Raw genomic sequence first — 20,810 nt, 5'->3', positions numbered from 1 at the left:
ATGGAATCGATCAATATTCTTATTTTAGTGTTTAGTCGGTTTATGAAAAATGTTTTGAAGGAAATAAATTATTTCTTCTTTTGAACCCGGATGAAGTTATCTATCAAAGTAAAAAGGAGGAATGGATTTTATAAGATTTGAAGAAATTATTCAATTTCTTTGGAAAGAAAGGTGAATAATCATGTACTTTTAATAAAGGATAAAAATATTAGTAATAACGGATATATCGGTATTTCGATTTTACAGATATCGACGGATATTTTGAAAAAAAATATCGGTAGACTTAAAATTGTTAAAAACTCATGAAAATGTAATGAAAACTTCATAATAATATAATTAGAAGTATAATAGACATTTTAAAGTTATTTTATTAAAAAATTTGATATATGTATAACATGATTTATCATATTTGATAATAATATCGTATGCATCGATAAAAATATGAATTTTATAAGTGTACATTTATTATTAAATTACATATAATATTATGATATTTGATTATAATATGTCTAATTTTAAAATATATATTAATATTAAAATTATGATTCATTTAATTCAATTGTATTAAACAATATAAAATAAATTATGATATATATATATATATATATATATATATATATATATATATATATATAATTTTTTAATATTTAATTAATTATTAATGATATTAAAAACATTATGAAGAAAATTATATAATTTTATATTTTTGGTAATCAATTAAAAGAAAATTTTGCATTTAATTATAATTAATTTGTTCTTTAAAATATTATTTTAATATTTTCTTTATATAATGAGTTTAAGTATATATAAGTTTAGTGCATATTATATAACAAGGGCAAGTTTGCCCGGATAGTAAGTGGAGTGAACCTCAAACCTTCAAATCCCCTCGGAAGCAAAAGGAGAAGGACTATAGCGGCATTGTAGTACGTTTGACTTTCGTTGACCCGCGTTGACCATACGACATATTGGGAAAAATCAAATATTCATCGCCAAAATCGTTGATATATCGCGAGATATCACCGATTTCTCGGTATTTATCCCAAAATATCGGTCCGATATTTCTCCATGAAATATCATGGAGATACCCTCCGATGCACGATATATTGCCGACATATCGCGATATTTTCCTCCTTGCTTTTAATGTCTAAAAAGGTATTTAAGAAATGGGTTTGAAACTATTTTCAAAAATGATTGTCAACCGAAGTCCAAAATCATTAAACCATGCTATATACAATTCAGAGGGAGCGTTCGAGCTCAAACGTTAAATCATAAAGGATTAGTAACAGTGAAGACGAGAAATTCAAATTTTGAAACGTTGAAAAATGCGTTGGGTGACCTTTCTCCTAAGTATTTGTTGAGATGCATTACAAAAAGCATGTGTATTGAAAAAGAAAACGACCGTTTTATGATAGGGAAAGGAATTTTTAAAATGTGGGTACCAAAAGTTCCGAAAATGGGAAAGAAATTCAAACCAGAAATGTAGGAGTGCTGGGAAAGCATACTACTATTGGTAGGGAGGAAAAATTTTCAAAAGAGAACGGACAGTCCAGCAGGTACAACCGCCCACAAGGCCACACCCAAACAAACAAGCGAACCAACGCCTTCTCTATACCCATGATACTTGACTTGCACTTCATCTTCTTCTTCACTCACTCACTCACAATTATCATACCGTTCCACCAAACTGTTAACTGCTCTCTTTTTCTCTCTCTTTCTCTCCCTCAATCCATTAACTTAAATTCTTCACTGTTGTTCTCTGCCCCCTTTCAATCTCCATTTTCCAGCCCAGTAAGTTTTTCTTTCTTTTTCTTTTTCTTTTTCTTTGGGTTGCTTTGATTTTGAGTGTTTTCCTTGTTGTCAGTACTGTTGTTGATCGTTGAATTTTGGTGTATGGGTTTGGATGAGTGTTGGGAATTGAAAAGACCCCTCTACCGAACTGTTGACAGCTCTCCTTTTTTGTCTTTTTCTCTCCCTCAATCCATTAACTTAAATTCTTCACTATTGTTCTCCGCTCCCTTTCAATCTCCATTTTCCAGCCCAGTAAGTTTTTCTTTCTTTTTTCTTTTTCTTTGGGTTGCTTTGATTTTTGGTGTTTTCCTTGTTGTCAGTATTGTTGTTGATCGTTGGATTTTGGTATATGGGTTTGGATGAGTGTTGGGAATTGAAAAGAAATGTGGAATTTGGAGCAGCGTTCTTTTTTATTTCTATAATCATGGACGCTTTAGTTTTTTCTCTTCTTTTCATTTTCATCTGGTTTTCTTGGCAACCGAATGGAGCATTAGTGGAAAGGAACAATCGTTTGAGTACTTTGCATTGTTCCAGTGGTTGATCTTTGAAATTGTGTGTGTTTTTCTTTCCTTTCTCTTATTTATTTGGCTGTAAACTTTGATCTGTTAGCAGTATTTTGCCTTTCGTTGTTTGGTTTAGTGCATGAGGTTTTGTGGATTGATTTCTACAGTGTACCCTTTCGCATTTTCCATCTTAGAGACAAAAATTTAGCGATTGCTGTCTGCAGTGTTTGATTTTGTTTTTCTGCAAAGATAAATCGCTATGGAGCTCTTGGACATTCAACCACGCGAACTCAAGTTCACATGTAAGTATAAGGAATAAAGAAAACAATGGTTTTATTTGGCCTCTCTTTGGCTGGTGGAAAGAATTTTCCTTCTCTTTCCCTCCTTATTTTTCTGAGAACTAATTGGAACCTGATGTGTGTAAAACTGGAAGATCTGACATATCTTCTCTTTCCAGTTGAGTTGAAGAAACAAAGTTCATGCTCAATTCACCTTGTCAATAAAGCCGATCTATATATCGCTTTCAAGGTGCGGATTTTCTTTTTATTTCTTGGATCATGCATTGTATTCTTCAGTAGAATTCTCAAGAAGTCTCTTGCTCTTCCTCCTGGGAAAATTTATTGTTAGGAAAATTTGGTTTCATGCCTAATATTCTACTACTTCTCATCATTCAATTAAGTATAAAAGGAAATGTATAATACTTACGGACTATGGAGAAGGGTTCCAACATGAAGAAACTCTGGTTTGCTTAAGGTGATCAATTGATGCCGGTATGATTTTAGAATCATTTTGGCAGGTGAAGACCACATCTCCAAAAAGATATTGTGTGCGACCGAACACAGGCGTTGTTAAGCCAAATGCAGAATGTGATGTCATGGGTATGTTTCTACCCTCAACCTAATCAATTATTGTCTTATGCTTCTCTCATACACCTACTAAATTTTCTCTGTGTTAAATGTGTGGCCTGTGTCATATGTTCGATCTTTTTAACCAACAAGCACAGATCAATTTAAGGGAATATTCTACAGAATAGAAGTTACAGCTACTATGCTTTATCAACAAGAAGATTATGCTGCCATTGTAGATGTATGCACCCAACTTCTTTGGTTTTGATTTTGGTAAGAACTCCTATATTAGCTATAAGGCCAACTTAAGTCGCCTAAAAGTTCAATTTTATGGTACAAAAGGTAGGCTGTTACAGAACAACGCGTTAAAAGAACAAGTTTAGTAGATTAAGGATATTAAGATGGATGGGTGGCAATACATGAAAAGAAAGCATAATGAATGGAGGCATTTGGTAGATGTTGGAGATGTCAATTCTTGAGGCAAAGACAAGGTTACAATAGTCTAGTTATGTGCAAGGACGACTGATGAATACATCAACAAGGAGTGATCTGATTAAAGTTGAACATGTCACTAGAACAAGTAGAAGGATAAAAGGAATGTTGGTTGGGAAGTCGAGGGAAAAACATGATTGCAAATGACTCAATGAGGAATATGGCCTTGAATAGGGTTGAATGGCAAAAAGAATGTGCAACCTACCATAAGTATATTAAAATTTGCTTGTGAAGTTTAATTTAGAAACTTAAGTTGTAAAATATATATTAAAAAACCTTTACAAGCAGAAAGATTGCAATTCGTCATTGTGCATTTGTTCCTTCCTATGTTGTCAAATGCAGTTTATGCATTTGACATGGTTATTATTAACAGCAATATTACCTGTATTTCATTTATGCCAGCATCAACCTTCCATAATAGAATTTTCACACTTTACCTTTTGGCCTATACAGTTACCATGCAAGCTCAGCGTGTAGCTCCACCTGATATGCAGTGTAAAGATAAGTTCCTGATTCAAAGCACAGTTGTCCCCTATGGTACAACTGAAACCGATATTAGATCTGACATGGTAAGAATTTAAGGTTGCAATTGGTTTTAGGTTGTTCTTCGTTATTTTTCTTATTGTTCTTTTGGCAGTTTGCAAAAGATAGTGGCAAATACATTGAAGAGAAAAAACTAAGAGTGGTTCTCATTGGCCCTGCTCATTCTCCTGTATTGCTACCACTTAATGGATTATTGAAGCAAGATCCATGTCATGAAATTTTTTCACAAAAAGATCAATTGCTGAGTGGAGTTGAAAACACCCCCCCAGCTCATGCGGTAAGAGAAATAGTTATATTGTCTTTTAATCTCATCTCACCCCCTCCTAACTGAAGCAGCTTTTCTACGTTGAGATTTTGGGCCCTGACTTTATCAAAAGTCCTGGGAAATATACAAGGATGTAAATGTAGTTGGTATGCCATTTCTGGGTTCACTTTTTTGCTGGGATTGTCTACCTTCTTGTCTCTGTCATTTATTTGTTATTAACTTAAGAGGAAAAATTCTATATACTTCAAACAACAGAAAGAATGTGATATTGAGAACAATAACCATTTTGTATGGGATTCTCTTTTGGGACTGGTAACAATTATTGTCTCTATTGTGTCAGGTAGCTAAGGATGTAGAGGGGTTCAAAACTGCTAAAGTTACAGATGAGTCAAGAGCAGCTAAGGATGTGGAGTCAAGACCAGCCGAGGATGTGGATGAACTGAAGTTAACACATGATATTGCTAAGGAGAACTTAGCCAAGGACATTGAGGAGTTGAATTCAAAGCTAAATGTATTAGAGCTAAACCTAAGTGAGGTCAGTCTTTTCCATCCTAGACTCTTGCTTGTAGTGCTGTAACTTTTGATTTTGTGTTTACTCGGACTTCTGGTCATGTGTTTGGGGAAAGGATTCAGGTGAGATGATGCTCACATAAGCAAATGACTGAAGAGAAAAATAGCTGGTTTCCTGAGCTATGTCTCAATCTTTGGAAGGGGGTTCATGGAGAAAAATAATTAGAAAATTGTATGAGTTATATTTTTTTAGTACACCACCCCCTCCCCCACTTAAAAAAAAAGAAAGCAAATCTGGCTGTTAGCTGCTATCTTGTTTGGTATCCAAGGTAATTTTGAACATTAATTTTCAAGAAATTTTGCAAATGTTAAATATTATTGTGGGAGCAAATATTGTTGCTTGTGGTTTGCTTTCTAGTATCGAGGGAAACTCTTTCCTTCATGTTGGTCAGAAAGCAACTCCTGTAAATGGTGAACAGGCTTACCATTTATTATTGTGCACCTAATCTTTGAATACATGGCCCAATTTCAAGATTAAGTTCATATAATACATGCAATAGGAAATTATCCCCATGCTTTTCTTTTTGCTCATATTAGTGCATCCTCTCCTTGAAGTCTGAAGAAAATTGTGACAAACTGATTAAGAACTGGTGGAATTCTCTGTAGGCCAAACTTACCATCACAAAGCTAACAGAGGAAAGGAGCATGGCCACTCGGGAGAAGGAAACACTTAAGCATGAACTAGTAAGTAATTATTTTCACCTCGTGCCCTCTATTATTTTCATCATTTGTCATGGTTAATATCTTAAGTTATGAACCCGGAAAATGGTCCCTGCCATCTCTACCTTTTGGTAACCAAAGTAACCTGATAGAATGATTATTAGAGTAACAAGCAGAGAATCTGGTTGATTATTTATTTTTACAAGCCATGCTCCTAATGGAGTTTTCTGACTGAATACTCTGAACTATTTAATTGATTGTAGGAGTGTGAATAGATATTCTCTATTTGTGCTGTATTTCTTGTTAACCAGTGAGAATTCTTTCTGTTGAACTGTCTGGGATTTTTTTATCCTTGATCTGAAATCCAAGTTCCTGTAAATGGTGGCCAAACTAAATGCCGTGGTTTTTGCAATACTTCATTGCAAAATCAATATTGCTTTACCAGGGAATGATTCTAAGTTATGTGCTCAAGTTATTGCACTGACTGTTGGTGCGATTGTCAATAAATGCATTATCTCACAGTATGGAAAATGCACTATTTTCTGTACAAATAAACTCACCCAAACTGGTTGCAAATTACAGTGGATCAGGTCTATAGGAACAGTGGATTATCAGTTGGCTAGTCACTCCAGTGTTGAGCTTGGGAAGCCAACTCTCATATAGCATAACCAGTGGATCATACTCATTGACCAGATCTTTGACAGTAAAAGATGTGTGACAGTAGTTCTGTTTAGTCAAATAAATGATTAGTAATGAAGTATATTAACACTCAAATATAATTTGTGCATTGCTATAATAAAGAGCTACATTGGCTCCTTTATGTTTTGATCACAATCTTTACACAATCACCTAGATCCATGTAATGGTGGGTAGAATAAAAACAATTATGAATTAGATGCCATCTTTGTTCCAGTTAATTGCAGAGGTACACAGCATTTACTATATTCCACACTGCGATTGCATTATGGCAGGATTGTTGATTGAAAATTGCCGGGTCCCTACTCCACTTGAATTTGACATAACTTGTATTGAGTCACCAATTTTCCTAATGACCTCCAGTTGAGCAGAGCTTTGATACCATGTTGAGTTGCCAATTTTCTTAGAAGTTTAAGTGGTTAGGATTTCAACTCACGATGTATATCAGTCTTACAACTTTTATTTTCTATTTTATTATAGTACATAGCCATCTTATTTGTCCCAAGTGCAAGAAACTTCAGAGGCTGCTTCTGATATAACCCATTTGTTATCCTCTATTTGCAGGCAATGTTGAGGAGGAAGAGTGATGTGAGAAGAGTCCGGGTGGGTTTCCCTTTCCTGTTTGTTCTGATAATTGCCCTCATCGGTATTGCAGCTGGATACCTTATGCACTCATAGAAAGAAGACTTATTTTGTACACTGTGACTGACTGCCTGGAATTTTTAGAAGGAACAAGTTTTCCTTCTCAATGATCAGACACAGGATTTTATAGTCTGTTTATTGACCGGCCCATGCCAGAATCGTCGACATATTGTGTGTGATATATAGGAACCTAGTAAAAAGTTGCTTGTAAAGAGAACTGATCTCTTTGAATAAAAAGAAGAGCCAGTTTGTAGAATGACCATTTTGAGGAGCTTTTTCCTTATCAGGTCTATGAATCATTATGAATTTCATTTGATTTTGATTACCACATATTATAGATTTCAAGCCTAGTGCATATTCCAAGCAAATGTAGAATTAGAAAACTGTATGTTCTGAAGTTTTTTGAGGATGGTATTCCATCATTCAGTTGAATTCTGGAAAATGAGTTCTTGCATCTTCAGGTTTCTGGCCTGCAGATAGTAACAAGATGGCATACTTGATGAAGAAGCTTCCCTTACTTTTATTCTTTTCAGTTATTTTTTCTCTCTTTTTCCATTTTTCTTCCCTAGGATATGGACAGGATTCCTAAAGGTTTATGTTTGGTTTTTGGAAAATTTGGTGGAAAACACAAGGAAAAAAAAAACAGAAAGGAAAAATAGTAGAAGAGAAAAGATGAAGGAAAATAAAAATTAGATCTAAGAATAACAAATTATTTTTATATGCTGATTTAAACATGTTTTAGTTTTTACTTTTCTATAAATATTAAATAATTTAAAAATACAAGAGTTTCTAACTATTTTAATTATATTTTATTTTTATTCATATTTTTCATCACAAAACCAAACCAAAGATGAGAAAAACACCTTTTTTAATATTTTTTTTCTTCTCTTACTAGGTTATGTTTAGTCCCTGCTAAATAAAATTATTTTCTTATGCTTACTTTTATTAGGGAAAATATATGAAAAAAATAAAAATTAATTATAAACTTATATATTTTCAAATTATTTGATTTTTATATAAAAACTAAAAAATAAGTGAAATATATCAAATTTTTTTCCTTTTATTTTTTCTTTCTATTTTCTTTTCCTAGCATTTTTGGTCAAATTTTCCAAGAACCAATCATAGTCTTAGTATTTTCCAGGACCAAACATAGCAAAAAAGAGTGGCAAAATAATATTGGGCTACATCTATTCAATTCTATGTACTGTTAAATGGCTGAACCAAATGCCTGCACCGTGACCAGTGTTCTTTCTATTTTTTCTGCAGAACAGAGCTTAGAGAAAGAGCATTGTACACACATAAAGTCAGTAAGGGTGACAAAGAGTCTCCAATTCATCAAAAAATAGAGGAGAAATGGACAAAAATAATGTTAGAATACATTAAACTCTTATATTACAATCCAAAAAAATAGAGACTTGTGCTGAAATGCACTGCCAGGAATAGAATCTCACTTACAATGCATCTTCACACTCAAGAACATTGTGGCTAAAGAAATACATATTCAAAACAACCTCAATCAAACCAAATTACAAGCAAATTGTCACGATCCCAGACTGAAATCTCTCAAATATTGACAAAATTCACACAGAAAGCCGATTGCATGCCCTAGCTACAAGACGTGTAATTAGTGTATGTATCTTTGCTTTGGTTTCATTCTCATTACCATTGTTCAGGATTTGTTGGTTACCTTCTCATCGCCATTGACCAAGGTTTGGTTCAGTGGGTGATCCAGGGATGAAGGGTGTAAATCCACGTCCACCAAAAACAGGTCTCATGAAGGAATCATCAAATTTTCGCCAGTAATGGTGAACAGTGTGACTGGGAGTGCTTAGGAGCATCCGTAAGCTGGTGGGGCGGGGTACATTTTGGCTGGCCTGGTCAGTTTCTGTCTCCTCCCCATTACCGATAAGTGGGACAACGAGGTATTTAGGACTGGATGGTTCAGAAGAAATCATGCTGGTGAAGGGTTTTGGAGAAGGAAGCAATAACCTCACTAAAGGCTTTGTCATCAACCCAAACACCTGCACAGAGCCAATGTTATGAAAATAAATATACCTGCCTTCTGTGTTTGAGAAAAGAGTCGAGTCTTAAATCTGCATTTAGTGTCATTTTTCTTGAAAGAAATAGAAATAAACAATTCAATGACATAAACAAACCTTAATCTAACAAGGTCAGATTGGGTTCTTAATTTACCATATTGCGACTCTCTTTTGGGGTTCTTATTTCAGAGCCTAACAGACAAATATTGGTGATATAGCAGCTTAATTCATTATTATTTATACTGTAATCAAGGTCAAATCAAAATTTAATATAGTTATAAGGCCTATATTACTTGACAAAATAATATGATGCCAAGCCAGCTGGAAATAGAAGAGTCTTAACAAAGCTATTTGGACAATGAAATATCATTATAGCAAACTGGAGAATTCAAACAGCCTAGGCCCCGTTTCAGAGTGGGTCTCTAAATTGATTGTAGCCACAAAGAGCTGAGATGTCTTACCACTGTACTGAAAAGAACAACTGAGATAGTACTGGTGATCATAATTGCATTCCCGCGCAATTGAGTATGGCCTGCCCTAGTAAACTGTATCCATCAAAGGTAAAAATAACAAAGAACTCATTAAATGTTTATATTATCATTATTACTGTTCTCCCAAGGAAACTCATGCATAGCACTAACACATTGCAATAAGACGCAGCCCTTCCTCTCCCCTTTGACCCCTGCCCCACAATGTAAAAAGTGTGCATATAACTAATGCATTTGTATGTCCATGTCTAAGTCTTTCCCATGCCAAAGTACAATTTCATCTCTACACAAAATGCACCATAATAATGGATACATATAGACCCTTAATAGGTGGTCTACCTATATTGCTAAAAATCTATGAGGCAGGTTCAGTACAACAGCATAAATTCTATTAATTTTAGCAAATCAATCTCATGATAGAGATTGGTAACTTATGCACATATATAGCATAGATGGTACAACTTAATATCCAAATGGCTTTACTCCATTGTTTGTAGATATAGTGGCATAAATCGCCCAACTCTATTGCACAAATGGTGCAGTAGAGAACAGAACAGAACTACTAGCATGATCCCATATTGCTAGGTTAGTGTTTTCCATGACATTCATATCACCCTACATGAGATTTTTAAACCATCCAATGCTGTAAACCCTTAAAAAAGGACAACATCCAATGTCTTACCTGATTATAAGCTAGTGCCATAGAAACAGCACCACGCATAAGACCAGCCCACCAAATTGTGACCTGAAGAGTAAAATTGTGTAGTTGTTTAATAATTTGATTGAAAAAAAGGTGTGCTTCAGAACCTTAAAACCCAAATAGAAAGAACTCGTACTTGCTGTTTTATGTGAATTTTCTCGCTTGATGATTTCTTAGTCAAGTTGGACAGAAAGGATAAAGGGAAAACAAATGCTGCCCTTCCAACCAGAACCAGTCCCAACAGTATCGAGCTCACACCAATTGATTTTCCAGGGCTGAGAAGGAAGAAATTTAACATAAGCCCACATATAGTACAAGGTAAAAGTTAATGTTCAGACCAGTTACATTCCAAGCAGATGCTCATGGGAACTAATGTACTTTTGATGTAGTAACCATACCTATCACTTACAAATCTCCATTTCTCAATGTCCAAGGCATCCATGCCAACATATAGAAAGATAAAAATTTCAGCAACAAATGACAATGTCGCAAAAGCATGCCTGCAAACATTTGGTAAGAACTGTAACATCAGCAACATCACAGTTTAATCAACATTTTGGCAAAATGGAATGAAGATGAATGAATTTCAATGCTTCACTTCCTGGATAATTAACATACTTGGTAGTCACTCTTGAACTTTCAGTCACATTATGCCATGTGTAGTGAGACATGACAATCCCGCAAAAGAACACTGTGAGAATGGCACTTAAATAGAACAGCTGTAAGACAAATAACAATTCCAAAATTAAGGTCCATGTGCTTATTTTGGGGCTCAAGAGTATAAATAAAGAGCAAACAGGGGTCAGGGAAGGATTTCCCAGCAAGTTGTGGGATATCTTACTTCAGCCAGCATATACGAAAGGTAAGCCATGAGTATCATGATTGCAACCTCCCGATCAGTCGAATGCCTGGAGTTTGTTAACAAAGAAAGTATGAGAATTCTCCTCAAAACTATAGCCCTTGTCTTTTCTTAGATATTTACTACTTATACAAGTGATATAAAAGAATTGTTGGTCATATAGATGATGTAGAAAGAAGCAGCATGTAGAACCCTAATGATCCAACTGATAATTTTTTCTTTTTCTGAAAAAAAAAACACTTTCTCTGTTGTAAATTCGACTAAGTCAAGACATGGTCTGGTGAAAGCAGTACAACACTTAATTACAAACCTTCCAAAATAGAGCTTTTTAATAATATATGCGCTAAGCAGTCCAGCCTGCAGAAGACAAAAAGAAAATGTTAAGAAAGTTCTATATAACCACAAAATGCAACCATATTGTTAGGTGCCTATTTACATAATTTAAGTTGTCTATCAAAAGAGAATCGTTTGTAACCACAAGCATGCACACACATGGCAGAGTGCAAGAAAGACTTACAAAAACTCCCAGCATGGTACTTGTGATAAATAAATACAAAAAGTTGCCAATGAACTGCAAGGCAATGCTTGAATCGATGTGAGAGAGGTCAAAGCTCTGGATTGCATTGAAAAGCACCACAGATGTGGCATCATTCACAACACCTTCTCCAAAAACCAGACTGTAGAGTAAGGGTGTCTCATCCTGATTAAGCACCTGCACAATTGGATTGGATAAATAAGTTGTGGAAGTGTTGTCCCTTAGAACTAGTAACAGGATCACAGCTTAGTAAGGCCATCTGTACCTGCAATGTGCAAACGGAATCTGTTGCAGAAAATATTGCTCCAAGTGCTGCAAGTCATTGAGTGAGATGAGAGAACAAGAAATGAAATTGTAATAAGAGAAAACACAAAGAACTTTTGGGGAGCAAAGTGTGAAATGAAGAGTACCGAGGTAATCCCCTATATCAAGGGAGCCAATTTTCATCTTCTTGAAAAAGTGTATAGCACCTGTGTCAGAGTAAGAAAGAAGTTGAGAAGAGAGTATAACGATAATCCACATTCATCACTGATTAACTTGTGAATAACAATGAATACTGATATTAATTTGCATTTGAGATCTCTGGAAATATGCAAGAAGCAGTTTTTCTCTTAATTTTCTTTTTTCCCTGTTCAATATGTTAAAGAAAATGTAAAAAATACATAAAATGAACTGTAGCATCAAAGATGACCACAAAACTCAGTCATTGGTAACAGCTTAAATGAACCGTCAAATCCATCATTCAGCCTTAAAAAGGGGGACACTAGTAGAATCCATCATTCATACTTAAAAAGGGGAACACAAGTAGAATCCATCATTCATCATAAAAAGGAGGAACACAAGTGATAAGAGAATTCTAGCTATCAACTAAAGCATCTACTCAAGTGTATAAATTACACCAACAGAAGTCCTTCAGATATGATTGCTTGATCCAAAAAGGTCGATTATTGCAATCACAGGAACATGCAGTCCTCATCTCAAAATAAACAAGATATGGGAATAATTAGCATGAAGCATTATTTTTATTTTCAGTTTCACCAAAAACATGAAATGACAATAATGGTGTCCTGTTAAAAAATGGTGATAGGTCCAGATATACTCTAACATATCTGTTTTTTAGTGTGATTAAATAATTAGCATTTCTCTTCCAAGTAACATATACATTTGGTCATCTAATGATCCCATAAATGATGTGTTTCCACTGGTTCTGACTTTCATCATAATACTCCCATATATCGATTCTCTCCAATCACTCGGTCCTAATTCCAAGTGTACTTCCATGGAATAACTAAATAAGCAGAAGTGAAATAACCATACAAGCAAGGGTTTTTTTTCCCATTGCCTCATATTTCAGTAATCTAAGCAAACATAAAACCTGCCTATACCCTTGACAGTGAACTCATTGCATGCATGACATGAGTATAGATAATGCCCCAACTAGGAGCATGAGCACAAATATCAATGTTTTGCCATACAGCATGAGCAAGATTTTTAAATCAGGAACAATAATTTTGACCACATGTGGCAACCCTGCTATAATTTAGATGATTTGTCATCTAATGATTTTAGTGGCAATATACATCTACAGTTCTAAACTTCTAAATTCCGCAAAGAATTTATAAACATGAACTAAAACAATTAAATACATTTAGTTGCTGACTTTACCTAATGATATGATGCCAAAAGATATCAGAGTTCCAATAGCTCCAAACAGCATGATGGTCATGAAGTTACGAAAAAACTGCTTCTTTTTCACCTGGAAGCTGTTGCAGGGAAAAAGTAGAAGAGACAAATCAAACTGATTATTATGGTCACATGCTCTTACCAGTTAACCAAAAACAGAATGCTGCTTTAACTAATATTTTTGCCGCTTATGCTAATTTAGTATTCTAAATTTGTCATTAAAAAATTAATATAATTAGTAAAAGCATGAAACATTCCTGAAATTTGAGTTGTGCTGTGCCTTATAGGAAAATGAAATCAGGACAACAAATGTATTCATGTTCACAGTGAGGTTGTGCATCCATAAGATTGTAATTTGTAAGATTCTGGGTTATGTCATTGAAGAATTTCATACACACTGGCTGAAAGAATTTTGTGTGCCCAACATATTTCCAGGAAACTCACATTTCAGAAATAAAAAAGGAAGCAATCTTCTGTTAAAGAAGTGCAACCTGCTATCATCTATACTATATATTGAACAGCAGGAAGGAGAATGTTTTGTTTGCAGGGAAGTTCTGGGGTCTACTTCTCCCAGACACCAAATGGGTCCTCATTAAACCTTCATCATCAAACTGCCTATGGACTCTATAACAGTACAGTTTCATCAGGCACTATGGATTTTGCATTGTGGCTGCTAGATGTGGTAGCTGCAAGTGGCCTACTGGCCCACTATTGTTGGGTATCAATAATGCATTAATACAGATCTTCTATCAAGATGGCAGCCTACTGACAATTTCAGTAGATTACATACTCAAGAACCAACTTGTGTTTTGTATTTCATGTTGGCATATTTGTTCACTAACAATATAATCACAACCATCTGATTGCAGAACTCTATTGTTCATGAACTTCAAAATCTGTTTCTTACTATGGTGACTCCAGCATCATCAGAGATTGCTGGCAATTGCTATTCCAATCTTTGTAACTGTATCATTTTATTTTATTGATTTAAAACTTTTTCTCCAATGTCGAAGCCAAAAAAATAAATAAATAAATAGCGTATGAAAACTTAATCCCAACGCCATGGATCATTGTCAGATCAAAAACCCAATTGCAGGTTTCTGAGAATAAGCATCTAACTGCTCTGGATAAATAAATGAATCCATTGATGATAATAACGAACAAAATATTCAAATCGAGTTTGCATTAAGAAATCCAACTTACCCAGCATTAAAAATGATAGGTGGAAGAAGATAAATAAAGAAAAGATCTTCACTGAATACTAAAATATGTGAGCTTTTTCCTCGGGTGGTTAGTAGAATAATAATTCCTGTGCACAGACCCTGCAATCAATCCACACAATGTTTGGCATCAATTCCCTGTAAACCAGGCCGAACTGTCTATCAAATGCTATAAATATACAAAACTCACAAGCGCAAGGGCTGTGATTGACTCGTTCATCCATCGATACTCCTCTAACAAGTGACCCACCACAATACACGCGCAGAGAAGCGCCACAAATAGATTCATGGAGACCACAGAACTGTGATCAGATGTAGAGACCATTCCCAATTTCATCACAACAGAGCCTAATTCAAACCCCATGGTGTCCAGCTCGATTCGATCCCAAAGAAGAGCAAACTGATCACTGTTATCAAACGTTTCTCAGTTCCCCTAACAAAGCTTGAAGTCGTAATACAAACTTCTCAGCTTTCAAATATCGACCGGACTCTGCCAAACAAAGAGGACAAAAAAAGTGCGCATTAACGTTCAGATCAGCAATTGTAGGGAGCTCAATTTTCCATATTACTGAGAAAATGAAGGAAACTAAAAGAAAATTTCTCTAAACCTCTTTTGTCGAGAAGAAAAATCCGTTTTCACAAGACAAAACACAAGATTCAAAACACTAATTTTCATTTTATTTTTTTGTTCTCCTCCATTTTCTCGCCAACCAAACACTCAGAAGAACATTTCAAAACAGAAACCGAACAAACGCACACCAAAGAAAAAAGGAAAGAAATAAAAACACTGTAGAAGATGATCCAACTCCAATTAACTCACCCCAGATTTGCAGAGTCCTGTCCTGCGATCTCCTCCAATAACTCAGTGATTTTATAGTACACATATATCTTCAAATAGAGAGAGATTTCCGTTGAAGACAACGAGAGACTGAATGGCCGCGAAATGTAATAAATAAGAGTTTTTAATTTATTGTTTTTATTTTATTTCATTTGGTGAGGCGGTGGAGCTTGAACTTTGAAAAGACTCTGACCGTTTGATTAAGGTTGATGATGGAGAGTAGCGTGGACCAAGCGTGGATGTGGTTGCATGGAATCACTACTGTCTGGCTTTTGATGCTGTGGAAGAAGATGAAGGTCCCACCACGTCATCATTATGTCTCCTAAGGACTCCATGTGTGTTCGTGGATTCCATTTTATTTTAGGGGGTGTTTGGTAGGTTTTCTTTATTATTCTCATATTTGGTTAAATGTTAAGAAGGTAGAAATTGAATAAAAATTTATTTAAATAAAAATTAAATCTAACTTATAAGTCGAATCTATTTGATAATATAAAATAACTTAAATTTACTATTTTTCTATCTTATCTCATTCTTCAAGTCTAATGCTTATCTTCTTTATAAAGTTAGAAACTCATTCATCATTCACTTCTATGCAACAAGTGATTCTCTCAAACTAAATCAATTAAATCTTTTATAATATTTAAAAAAAAAATTCAAGACTATTATTTTTTTCTTTTTTTTTGGTAAAATATAATTTTATAACTACTTAAGCATAATAAATGATTCAAATTTTTAATAAAAATAACAATTAATTATTTGTACATTAAGGTTATATGATTTTTTATGGTTAATTTTTTATTCATTGAGTATCTATATTTTTTTAGTCTTGTTATTTAATAACAAAAAAACTCTCAAAAATTATTTTTTAAAAATAAAAATAAAAATAAAAAATTGTTTTAAATTATATGAAAGGATATTATTGTAAATTTATTTCTTTTTCATTTCCATTCCTATTATTATCAAACATTAGAATGAAAACAAATAATCATTCCAATATTGCATTTCTAAGTACCAAACACCTCCTTAATTACATTTTTTTTACTAAAAATATAAAGCATTTTCTTATACTTCAAAGAAGTTGTATCAAACTTGTCTTCTTGTTTGATTTTTTATTTTCTATTTTTTAAAAATTAAAAAAAAAATCAAAAAAGGAAAAATTGCCAAATAAGCAATTGTTATTGAAATAAGAATTTTTTTTCTTATTATTAGTTGGAATGTACTTTAATGCTCTTTCCATATCTAGAAACCCCTTCGATAAAAAGGAAAATTAAGATAATCGGACAAATATTTTAACGTTACTTAGAAGGAATTTCAGGATCACGTGGCGGCCATGTGCTTAACACCGTCCGTTGATGTCCTTTAACTCGAAAATAGGAGTTAAATTAAACGTTGTATTTATAAGCATATAAAAGATGTCTGATTTTTGGATCGTTTCTGAAAACAAATTTGAAATATTGACTGAAATAATTTTATACAATTTGGAGACAAGGTTGCTGAGTTGTCAAAATTGGGTGTCTGCTAGCGTGGTGACTGGACCAGTCATACAGGAGTCATGGCGTGGTCGCTTTCATGGCTGGCCGGGATATTTGTATACTCACATCTTACGGAACTCAGCAACTCCACACGCACCTCACGGCATGCGTCATCTTTCTTCTTGGCCAAGATCATTACAGCTGTCATTGTTGGAGTTTATTTTTGCCAAAAAAAAAATACGGTCAAGTGTTGGGGTTGAGCCAACCAGAGTCAAGTCCGATATACCTTCACCGAAGCCAGGAGGACTTCTTCCCTCCACATAGGATGTCCAAATAGGTTGTTCGGGCACGTCACTTTTAAACTTAAATAAAAAATAAGGATAGCTCTAACAATTCTTTTTTGAAATAATCTCTTACCTTGTGTTTTTTGAAGGATTTATATAAAGTTGATAGTACTATCACTGTAGTGCGGACTATATGCACTCTTAACATTTCTTGTAATAATGAATGCCCTTAGGGCAACTGGACAATTATATCAGATAAAGGCGATTGACTGGTGTCGTCTGTTGACGTGCCAAAATCTCGGACCGTGCAGCTGATTGTTCATTTAATCTGTCAATGTTTGAAATTGTGTGTAACAATTAATTGACATTGATTTTTCGATGTAAATGGAGTTTCATTGGTCGTTTAGAAATCTAATATCTAATTCATCGTTCGAATGTCAGGTGTGTGGGTCGACGCTCAGACAGTAGGCTTGGTTGATCACACTTGCCAAAAATCCTAAAGACTTGACTATATTGATTTTTCGATCTGAGATTCTAGTGAGCCCAGCCTGTCAATTCCGTCTACTATTGTGAAAGAAATGAAACCTCTCACTTCTAAAGTCAAACGGAACTTATTTTGGTTCAAAGGGAAACCTAGTAAAAATCCTAATGTACCAATTTTGTAAGTGTCAAATTTTACATTTTCAAGGGATAATAATAATTTTCCTTTTCCAATAATTAGTGCGACAACAAAAAAAATGTCAAAAATTTGTCACCATAAACAACGACCAGGTGTACTGCGCTATAATTTGCCAGGTGTAAAAAATGAAAATAAAAAAAGAAAACAAAAATTTGAATTCAAAATCATTGGCGGAGTGATTCCGGAATCTGTCGCGCAAGGCAGCGAGAGGAATGCGAGGCCCACGCACGCCGCATGGTGAAAGGCTGAAAGCAACTGCAACACTGGCGGTGGGGGTGGTGGTGGCCGGCAAACGCAAACAGCCGTACTGCGGCGATCATGTTTCCCACAACAGAAAAGGTGATTTTGTGAAACAGAGAAATATTTTGGGAGTGCACGAGCATTGGCTCTTTTGCAGCTGCAGTGCAGTAAAGGGAAGTGTTGGTGGGCAAAGATGATTATGGTCTTGTTAATTAATAGGGAGTGGCTGATCTTATCATGAATCCGATGGTCCACGTAATCACTGTTGTGGTGCTACGTAGCCGGTTGGAATGGTGGGGCCCTTGTGTGTGGCTTGGTAAAGAGGGGGCACCAAACTTGCATACTAATTTTGTTGGCTTGGGTGGTCGCATGGTTGGACCCTTGACGGGATATCATAATGTCCCTTCTTTATTTGACTCTGATTTGATTTGTTTATGTGTGTTTAGTTATGTTTTATCTGCGTTTTCTTTTAATACTTTCTTTCATATGTATAAATTTTTAAATAGATTTTATTATAAATAATATTCTTAATAATGACTTTTTATCTTTAGATCCACCTTTTTTTTAAATAATTATTTTTCTTTTCACCTTTTTGCATGTCTTTTTTTAAATAAAAATAAATAAATTGGAGGGAGCTGCAATTGAATATTAATGTCCAAATATGTCATTGAATTCATTATAAGACGTGAGCAAAACTCGGAAAATAATATGATTCTTGGGTTCCTTTTACTAAAACTATGTTTCTATTTATTTTTGTTTCGAATTGGTAATCATATAATTACCTCGTGAGAAATTAGTTGCACCCATGAATTTTATAAATATTAATATTGCATTAACTTTACTCATATCAATATGCTAATTATATACGGGTCTTACCAAAAATGGATTAAGTTATTTTGGTAAATATATTCAGTTGACTCCTAACTTTTTACCTATTAATATATCTTATCATGTAATTATTAGATTTGATATATACATTTATGATGGATTATGCATTTATTAATATCACATCAAGAAGATAACTAAAAAATTTGTCACTAGCGATTGCTTACTCATCAATATTCACGTATAATGATTTTAGTATTGTTCAATTAACTAGAATTGAGTCAAATCAAAACCTCCAAAATAAGACATTATCGGATCAAAATAATTGAAATATGTTTGATGTATTTTGTTTTGAATATCCAAATATTAAATGTCACGTTTTATTTTAGCATGATTTGCTAATTTGTTAAATTTAAAAAACAAATAATGAGGCATCACGAGGGATCTAACATTCTGTTTATAAAAATTTTATTTTTAAAGAAAATAAGCGTGTTTGTTCTTCATTTGTTCTCCGTATCTCTCGTGCCCTTTTCATGTATGAAATTATAAAACAAAAAATTATTACATGTATGTGAACAAATCAAGCTTGACAATACAAGACTTGCTCTTCTAAGTGTGTTACGATTCACGTGCGAAGTGCGTGTCGATGTCCGCATTAATTAAATACAAAAATGTTGGCATTGATGGATCAATCTAGAGTCCGCCTCGATTCCCATGGATTGGCCTCAACCCAAATTTGTTGGGCTTAGAAGTTTTGGGCTAGTTGGGTCATCAGTTCCATGGGCCATGGCAAACCCCATCCAATAGTTCCTGGACTTCAATTAAGGATGTTTTTCAATTCAAGAAGTTGTAAATTATATGACAGAATAATTATTTTCTATTCAAGAGGTTCCTCGTAGACCAAAATTCGAATTTCTTTCTCGGTTTATGGAGGTGGCAGCCATTTTGTGGCTGCTAGGGTTGTAACTTAATGGGCAGTCTGAATCCATTTCAATCCAACATCTAACCCAATATGCTTAATCAGAGTCCAATTCAAACTTACTTTTCGAAGTTTGGGTTGATCCGATCAATTGAATTGATCAAATTGCATGATTCACAAGCCAACAAATTTCAATATAATAATAATCACTTTTGTGGAGGGGCAGGAATAAGAAACGGGCTGAAGCCGAGACTGGAGGGTCGGTCCTTGGGGACTATGCTGGCCCATGCTCGATCTTGGGCTTAGGCCCAAACCATGTTTCTGACCCTAGCCCATTTTTGTGGTTCAAACATTGAAAACAAGAAAAGAGTAATTTTGTCATTAATCCAAGAAAGCCTATCCCAATCCCAAATTTCATACCATAAACCCATTAATTAAAAATAATTTAATATCATGTAACTTGACATAACCTAATATCATACAAATAAAACCATGTCCTGCTCAAACACAAAAACCTAACAAAACTTAGCCGAAGGCCAAATATTAAATCACAACCCCCACCAAAAAGTAAATAAATAAAAGCCAACAACCTTTTGTACTATGGAGGAACACCCATCGGACGAACCAAATACCAAACGATTGATCATCATCACCTTTGACCAACCGTGAAAATGACATTACCTCTAATCTATCGTAATATAAGATTGCGAAAATGGTATGTCCTTGTCTTCTCAAGAAATCTATATAACCTTTAATAGATCTTCAAAGGTTTCATTTTATTAAAATAATTTTATTGTAATTTAGGGTGTCATTTTATTCAATCTTCTTAATGAATTCCTTAAAACCATTTTACCATTTTGAAATTAAATTTCTTTTCATTTTGTAACTGTTTGATTTTCTAAAACCTTTAGCAATAATATGGAAGATATTTGCTACAAGTCCCCATTGTGACCAAAATTGTTGATTAACATGTTTAGAGAGAGAGCTTAATATAAATTATATATCATCCATGTGTATAAGATGTA

The 20,810-nt window shown here is 34.3% G+C and overlaps 2 protein-coding genes across 10 annotated transcripts; one reads left to right on the top strand and one right to left on the bottom strand.

Moving 5' to 3' along the window:
* Positions 1-1,518: 1,518 nt before the first annotated feature.
* Positions 1,519-7,329, top strand: LOC117913931 (vesicle-associated protein 1-2-like). 9 transcript variants are annotated; one of them, XM_034829059.1, is made up of 9 exons: positions 1,519-1,788; positions 2,541-2,593; positions 2,749-2,819; positions 3,088-3,169; positions 4,082-4,197; positions 4,266-4,448; positions 4,777-4,971; positions 5,613-5,690; positions 6,927-7,329. In XM_034829059.1, the coding sequence occupies exons 2-9, from the start codon at positions 2,551-2,553 to the stop codon at positions 7,038-7,040; spliced, it is 882 nt and encodes a 293-aa protein (XP_034684950.1). In that variant the 5' UTR covers positions 1,519-1,788; positions 2,541-2,550; the 3' UTR covers positions 7,041-7,329. The 9 variants fall into 9 exon arrangements, with proteins under 9 accessions (XP_034684950.1, XP_034684951.1, XP_034684947.1 ...); XM_034829060.1 differs by having other exon boundaries at positions 2,516-2,593; XM_034829056.1 differs by having other exon boundaries at positions 2,459-2,593.
* A 1,009-nt stretch (positions 7,330-8,338) lies between these two features.
* On the bottom strand, positions 8,339-15,463 carry LOC117914730 (sodium/hydrogen exchanger 2-like). Its single transcript, XM_034830186.1, has 15 exons — positions 15,349-15,463; positions 14,719-15,018; positions 14,512-14,630; positions 13,291-13,388; positions 12,036-12,095; positions 11,891-11,937; positions 11,608-11,802; positions 11,401-11,447; positions 11,073-11,139; positions 10,850-10,950; positions 10,630-10,731; positions 10,368-10,506; positions 10,214-10,276; positions 9,505-9,588; positions 8,339-9,025 (listed from the first exon to the last, which is right to left on the bottom strand). The coding sequence occupies exons 2-15, from the start codon at positions 14,890-14,892 to the stop codon at positions 8,696-8,698; spliced, it is 1,626 nt and encodes a 541-aa protein (XP_034686077.1). The 5' UTR covers positions 14,893-15,018; positions 15,349-15,463; the 3' UTR covers positions 8,339-8,695.
* Between the last annotated feature and the right edge of the window lie 5,347 nt (positions 15,464-20,810).

The sequence above is a fragment of the Vitis riparia genome, chromosome 5 (genome assembly GCF_004353265.1).
Source record: "Vitis riparia cultivar Riparia Gloire de Montpellier isolate 1030 chromosome 5, EGFV_Vit.rip_1.0, whole genome shotgun sequence".
Classification (NCBI taxonomy): domain Eukaryota; kingdom Viridiplantae; phylum Streptophyta; class Magnoliopsida; order Vitales; family Vitaceae; genus Vitis; species Vitis riparia.
Note: the sequence above shows the minus strand (reverse complement) of the source record. Positions and strands in the feature narration are given on the sequence as shown.

Excerpts from the sequence above, each read along its gene's own strand:
- LOC117914730 (XM_034830186.1), bottom strand. The coding sequence starts at position 14,892 with ATGGGGTTTGAATTAGGCTCTGTTGTGATGAAATTGGGAATGGTCTCT. Across the intron at positions 14,631-14,718 it reads CAATCACAGCCCTTGCGCTT|GGTCTGTGCACAGGAATTAT; the intron begins GTGAGTTTTGTA and ends GATTGATTGCAG. Across the intron at positions 10,951-11,072 it reads TTTCGTATATGCTGGCTGAA|CTGTTCTATTTAAGTGCCAT; the intron begins GTAAGATATCCC and ends TTTGTCTTACAG.
- LOC117913931 (XM_034829059.1), top strand. The coding sequence starts at position 2,551 with ATGGAGCTCTTGGACATTCAACCACGCGAACTCAAGTTCACAT. Across the intron at positions 3,170-4,081 it reads TGCAGAATGTGATGTCATGG|TTACCATGCAAGCTCAGCGT; the intron begins GTATGTTTCTAC and ends TGGCCTATACAG. Across the intron at positions 5,691-6,926 it reads AAACACTTAAGCATGAACTA|GCAATGTTGAGGAGGAAGAG; the intron begins GTAAGTAATTAT and ends CTCTATTTGCAG.